General features: G+C 33.7%; 1 protein-coding gene across 8 annotated transcripts in view; it reads right to left on the bottom strand.

The window, feature by feature from the left end:
- Nucleotides 1–284: 284 nt before the first annotated feature.
- LOC126745795 (PDF receptor) overlaps nt 285–6985 on the bottom strand; it is a 388971-nt gene continuing 382270 nt past the window's right edge. For 6 of the 8 annotated variants that reach the window (XM_050453794.1, XM_050453800.1, XM_050453795.1 and 3 more), the window contains 2 exons: nt 6867–6953; nt 285–783 (listed from right to left, as the gene is read on the bottom strand). In XM_050453794.1, coding sequence (XP_050309751.1) covers nt 702–783; nt 6867–6953 — 169 coding nt within the window. In that variant the 3' untranslated portion in view covers nt 285–701. The remainder of the gene's footprint in view (nt 784–6866; nt 6954–6985) is intronic. The other 2 variants (XR_007663679.1, XR_007663680.1) reach the window with 2 other exon arrangements.

The raw sequence follows: 6985 nt of genomic DNA, 5'->3' as shown, positions 1-6985 counted from the left end.
GTATAGTTTTGTACCGTAGTTAGGAAACACCCTGTATTTTGACGATTAATTTATGTATCCTATAAAATCTGCAACATCCTGTAAATCTTATTTAAACCTATAACGGACGAATAAAAAAAACAATAATTATAAAAACAGAGATATATTTTATTCTAAAAAGTACAATATTCTGCTCCCTTTAAAAACCGGCTCAGTTTTTTTAAATCGATCTTACATATAATATATTTCTCTCGATCAGACTCTATTTTACTAGAAATATGAATATATTAATGGTGAATAATAAATCATAAAAATTGAGTCAGTTTAAGCGGCTAGCAGGTTAAATCTAACATTCAGGTACAAAAGAACTTAAATAGAGGTAAAATCTTACTACTAAAATACACACAATGCTTAAATCACTAAGCAGGCATCATATATCAATTTTATTCTCTTATTTAATAATTGTAATTAAAAATAGATATCACAAAAAACTTAATATAATATAGATTAAACGAAGAGAAGTTTGGATAGGAAATTTAATAAAAATATATTTTTACAAAATATACAAATAAAATATCCATGAATAATATGGACTACGTGTAGTAATAAATCGTGTAGTTAACACGACAATATGGCAATAAAAAAGGCATTTTTACTCTCTAAACTTATTAATAATAATACAAAAAGTACAAACCTTAATATGTTTAATATAATAATTATTATTATGGCTCTTTAGTGCTTAGGTTTTCGGAGTAGGTCATATCAATGGCATCACTTTTTGGACTGTGGCATTCAAAACCATTGCTGGAAAAAAAATAATATTAAAAGTATATACAAGGAAAATATTATATTTTGACCGAATTTGTCTAGTCCGAAAATTCTTGTTAACCGAGATACATGGTGTTCAAATTTTAATTATTTTTTAACAATTTATACAGCAAAAAAACATATCAGCACAGAATTTGGTAATAGAGCGTTTTCATATATCATATTACTTGAGAAAGATACACCTTTATCGAGTCGCTCCGAGCAACCGTTTTTGAGATAATTGAATTTTAAATTTTCAATGCTTCAGTTTTTTATTTTGTTTAATTAATGAATAGTATGGAAATAATGTTTCTAGCATAGTTATGTGTTTCTTAAAGACATGATATGTTAATTTAATTGTTAAATATGTGTTAAGTACATTAATTTATTACAAAATAATTATTTATTATAATGCGATTACATAGAAGAATATGAAACAAAACGGTAATATCAACACAAATGGAAATTTAAATTTTACAACAAATGTTCAAAGTGATCTGCGTTAACTTTAATACACTTAAACAATATGTTGTTGTCTTAAAAAAAATTAAATTGAAATTTAAATCCATAATTTATACTAAACAAGTGGATGAGTATGACCTAACCCATCGCTAATCTTTTTCCAGTGACCCAGGGTGTAAAATAATTAGACTTAAGTACGAAAATTTGTTGTTTTTGGAAATGAATCATTTTTATTTTAAAGATATTTTATGCGATAAGCATATATTTATTTATTTTTGTTAAACTTAAAAATAATTCTGTAGGAGGGTTGAGTTTGAGTAGCCTTAGGCTAGACTTCGCCCACTATTAGGACTAAATTGTGCATGTCAATTATTTTCTGTAAATAATTGACAAATAAAAGACTTTTATTATTATTATTGTTTTTATTACAATTATTATGTTAAATAATTAACCCATTTACGCCTACCGTCCTTTTAAGAGGATTTTAAAAAGAAACCTGTATGTTTCTGATTCAGCTGACGGTTTGAAGATGTCGCCAGTGTCACATTATATTTAGTTAACATCTTAAACAAGGCCAATCGCGATCGTTAGGATTTTGTTAATTTTTGGATCGATAGTGACGAATAAAACACGCTGTGTTTCTAGTGATTTTGCAATGAGTGACTCAAGGTAAGATATGTTAAAACTCGTTTATTTTTTCGTTCTTGTTTTGATTGTTTTTAACAAATAACATAACATACTGACCTTTTTATATATTTGTGGTTATGTTTCACACTTCTTGATCAATCCAGGAGCGTTCAATTAAACGAGTCCTTTTAAAAGGACGGTAGGATTATATACTACTTTGTAGTTTTTTACAGGTATTGGAAAAAGCCACTAACCATGGCAGAAATCTTAGAGGAATTGGAGAATGACTCTATGTCGGACATTCCTACAGGCATTACAATTTTTCCACCCGAAAATGCCAACGAAAACTGCGATACCGATGAAGATTCTGGGGCTGAAGACGATGTAGTACCAAATAATTTACCCGGAGTGCAACTAAAGGCCCTGGCGGAAATTGAATTTGACGTAGAAGGTGAAGACGACTGGGACAGTGATGACGATCTACCACTGCCCACTTTTGTTGAAAGGCGACCTAAACACATAAAGACGTTTGACTATACTAGATTAGAGTCTACGTTTATGCAATGGCAATCTGTTCAAACTGCACAAAGCAATCGTTCCCCTGGAAATATTTTCAAGCTGTTCTTTGATGAGAACTTGGTAGGAGAAATTGTCAACTTTATCAATATTTATGCATAGCAAAAAAACCGCCCCGGTAACGTTACTGCAGACGAGATGTACTGCTTCATAGGGGTGTTATTTGTCAGTGGATATACAACTGTTCCAAGGCGACATATGTATTGGCAAAATTGCAACGATATTCAGAATAAACTTATACTATCCGCTATTTCCAGAGATAGATTTCAATTCATAATGAGTAATCTTCATTGCAGTGATAATACTTCCCTTGATAAAAAAGACAAGTACCCTAAACTGCGTCCTCTTTTCAAGGGCCTAAATAAAAAAATTTTTGATTATACCCCAGTTGAAGAGAATCACAGCCTCGATGAGGCCATGATACCGTATTTTGGGAGACATAGCGGTAAGCAATTTTTTCGAGGCAAGCCTACAAGGTGGGGGTATACATTTTGGGTAGGTACCCTACGCCTTGGATACATTGTTTATTTTGATCCCTACCAAGGTGCGTCTACAACAATTCCGGACAAATATAAACACCTGGGTTTGGGAGCGTCAGTTGTTCTCCAATATGCAGATATTTTACAGAAAATGCCTTATCAGCCCTTTCACATATTTTTTGACAATTTTTTCACATCTTTGTCACTTCTAAAGGAGCTAAAATTGAGGAACATGAAGGCAACTGGTACTATACGTGAAAACCGGATCCCACAATCTCCATTTAGCAATGCGGCAGTTCTGAAGAAAAAGACACGAGGTACATTTGAATGGGGTGTTGCCGATAATGAAATCGTATTATGCAAATGGAATGACGACAGCGTTGTTACTCTAGCCACCAATGCATGTTCAGTTTTGCCAGTAAATAAGGTCAAACGATTTTCACAGGCTGAAAAAAAGCATGTTTATATAGATCAGCCTCAATTGATCAAGGCATACAACGAAAATATGGGAGGTGTAGACCGTAGTGACCAAAACATAAGCCAATATAGAGTTTCAGTACGAGGTAAAAAGTGGTATTTTCCGTTATTTTCCCACTGTGTAGACATGGCCTCACAAAACTCGTGGCAACTCCGTAGGAATAATCGTGGTACTCTTGACTAACTTCAGTTTAGAAGGGACCTAGGGACACAGCTGCTCGAAACGTACAGGAAAACAACTAAGAGAGGACCTTCGAAATTGCCAAAAACTGCATTCCAATTCTCACGTTACGATAGACTAGATCATTTAGTTACATATCACGAGAGTCAGCGGAAATGTGCTGTGTGCCACAAAAAAGCAAATTTTGTGTGCCAAAAATGTGAAGTTGGTCTTCACCCAAAAAACTGTTTTGTGGACTATCATACAAATTAGTTTTTAAATTTAAGTTTTAAGCTATTGCTTAAGTATTGCTAAGTATTTTGTAAGATATATAAACATGTTTTTTAAGTCTTTACTTATTTTTCTAATAGTAGCCCTTTATCCTACCGTCCTTTTAAAAGAACCGCCGTTTTTTCCAAAACTGGAAATTGAAAAAAAAAATCATGATTTTTTCTCGACTTATGGGACCTTCTATTGACCATTGTTAAGAAAAAAATATACAAATTCGGAAAAATATAGTTTCCGGGTCAAATGGGTTAACTTCGCAAAGGCATTTGACAGAGTGCCGTACGGGAAACTAATTAACATTATAAAAAACATCGGCAATTAGTGGTAGGGATATAACACTTATCTCGAACGAAAAAGCATTAGTGTGCCTCAGAAATAAACCGCCCGAAAAGGAAGTTCGACAGGGATGCATACTATCATCGGCATTGTTTAATATATATTCTTAAAATCTCTTTAGAGAAGCAAATCTTGGATGAATCAGAAGACGATATAACAATAAATGGTCAACTTATAAATAATATTGGGTATGGAGATGACACCGTACTGCTGGCAGATACTGCGGAGGGTCTGCAATGGTTGATAGATAATATTGTAGAAGCAAGCAATGAATAGACCCAGCTTTCCAAATATTGGGTTTAAATAAATTAAAGATTTCTAAACTGAACCTGATACTAAAACTGAACTCTAAAAAGACTAAAGTGATGATTTGAAGAAAAAACATCAATGTAAACGCTCAATTGTCTATCGCTAAAAAGCCAAATAACACAGTATGGCTATTCATATAGCAAAAAGGAAAGTCTTGCCCAAATGTACAGGTATGGTGCGCAGATGCCTCCAAAATGACTCACATAGGATGAACGACACCGATCGATGGAAGGATTTTTCATCGGGAAGATACAAAAAATTCTTCTAGGCGGAAGTGGCGGACTTTCCAAAGGTAGCTATAAAAAAAAAGTTAAAAGGAAGTTAATCATAATTTACTTGGCCAGTCAAGCTATCTTTGAAAAGATTCGGGTTGCTGCTGAACGGAACATTGGACTGAGCAAAAGGCAAATTTTTCATATTCTCGACAACTTGGCGTGGGAAAAAACTGAACCAAAAAAAGCAAATTCCGACAGGCTAAGAAACTGCTGTCAACCTCAGGCGTAAAGACAGTCTTGCTACTGTTTCGATACAAGGGAATGATAGCGGACTTCACTGGATCTAAAACAGTTCTACTGTAGGCTTAACCGGCACCTGCTTAAGTGTGGATCCCAACAAGCTTGCTTGTTGCTATTCGGAAAAGTATATCAACGACAAATGTTTTCTTAGAAACCTTATCGATCAGAATAAGCTCACATTACATGGAACTTAGAAGATAAGGCTATCCTCAGATAAAAAAGTAGATAACATTTTCCATGGGAAAGTCCTATAGATTTTGAGAATCTAAAAAGATATCACTTGCTAGAGCTATTAATTCGTAGTATGTCTACTAGGGTTTCTTAATCTAACAAGATGCCTTCCAGATATGTAGTCGCCTATGTCAGAAACGTCTTGTTAACGATATTTCATTTGTATGTCACCGATTGATGCAAGGTTTTTTCGTTAAAAAAAATACAACACGCGCTTCAAGGCAAAAGCATTTGGCATTCTTGAGGTAGCTACAAAAGGAAGTTAAAAGGTTACCGGAAAAGAACATAATTCACACGGGCATGGCAGTCAAAATACCTTCGAACAGATTCAGGTCGGTGCTAAGCCTAACTAACATTGGACTGAACAAAAGACCTAGATAACTGGGCATGGAAAAAGAGTAGGAAAAACTAGACCAGGAATAGCAGATCCAAGAACAATCTAAAGAACTGCTGTGAACCCCAACTAAAGCATAATGACACATTAGCTGCTGTATCGAAATAGGGAAACTATAGCGGACTTCACTGGCGTTTTCACAGTTCTATTGTAGACTCAACCGGCAACTGCTTGTTTTAGGTGGAAATGACAGTACTTCTGCTACGTAAACAAATTAACAACGTTGATTGGAAATTTCTGCTTTCCATTATTAGGAAGACAGGCCGCTTAGTTAGTATGATAGAGGGCTATGAACAGTGACGACGGGGATTACTTGGATTTACGAAAATGTTTTTTTTTACTTAGGCTTATCTGCTGAACTTTAAAGGAATATGTTACAAAGAACCTTTATTTGCCACTACTCATTTATGAAAGAGCCGACTAATTATTCATAAAAGCCTATTTTTTTCGCAGTAAAGTTAAGAGTATTCAAACAGATAAAACCGATTCTCTTTTAGTTTATACGATGATTTTCCTAATATATTGGATTAAACGTTTAACTCTCTAAATAGTGACTCATTATTAACCCTTTCAGTATGACTGTCTAATATTATATTTGTTGTTAGAATTTTTGGCGTAAATATGGGTAATGAATATATAAGTCAGAATATGATGAATAATAGATCTTACGCTGAACAGCTATCTTTTCCAAGTCGGCAGTATTTGAAATTTGATTTACTTTGTTGACAACTGACGAACCATTTCTTTTATGATGTTTTGTTACCTAGACCACTTTCAGCACCGCCAATTATTTACAACAACCTGCAACCAATGTCATCCATTGGCCAGTTTTTGTACAATTTAGTACCACGTCGTCCAAAGAGGATGCGGGTTTTTTATACATTAATTTGGTCTTTGTAGTTCCTCGCAAGGGTAAAAAATTATAATTGAAAGGATATTGGGTATGCTTTCATACCAGGAAAGGTGGAAAAAAAGAGAAAAGATTCGAAATGTAAGTGCAAAAAATGTGTGGTCTGACTATCCGGTTGTCTATAAATTCAAGTTTTTCTAACTACAATAATCTGTATTTAATCTATATATTTAACCTATTTTATATCAACACCATTATCATACTGTACTGAAAAGTTTCACCACCATTAAGCTATTGAAATACTAAAAATAGTTAATACAAAATTAAAAGAATTTAATTACTGACAAACAACAAACACCTTTTATAATTGTATTACCTTTCTACATGCCTCTTAATCATTGGAATAGTTTCAACAACAGTAACTGTGGTTGGACCATCTCGTCCCCCATTAATCTCACATAAACTAAAAAAGTTGCATTAAATAACATTTCATAA

Source organism: Anthonomus grandis, chromosome 16 (genome assembly GCF_022605725.1).
Source record: "Anthonomus grandis grandis chromosome 16, icAntGran1.3, whole genome shotgun sequence".
In the NCBI taxonomy this organism is placed as follows: Eukaryota; Metazoa; Arthropoda; class Insecta; order Coleoptera; family Curculionidae; genus Anthonomus; species Anthonomus grandis.
Note: the sequence above shows the minus strand (reverse complement) of the source record. Positions and strands in the feature narration are given on the sequence as shown.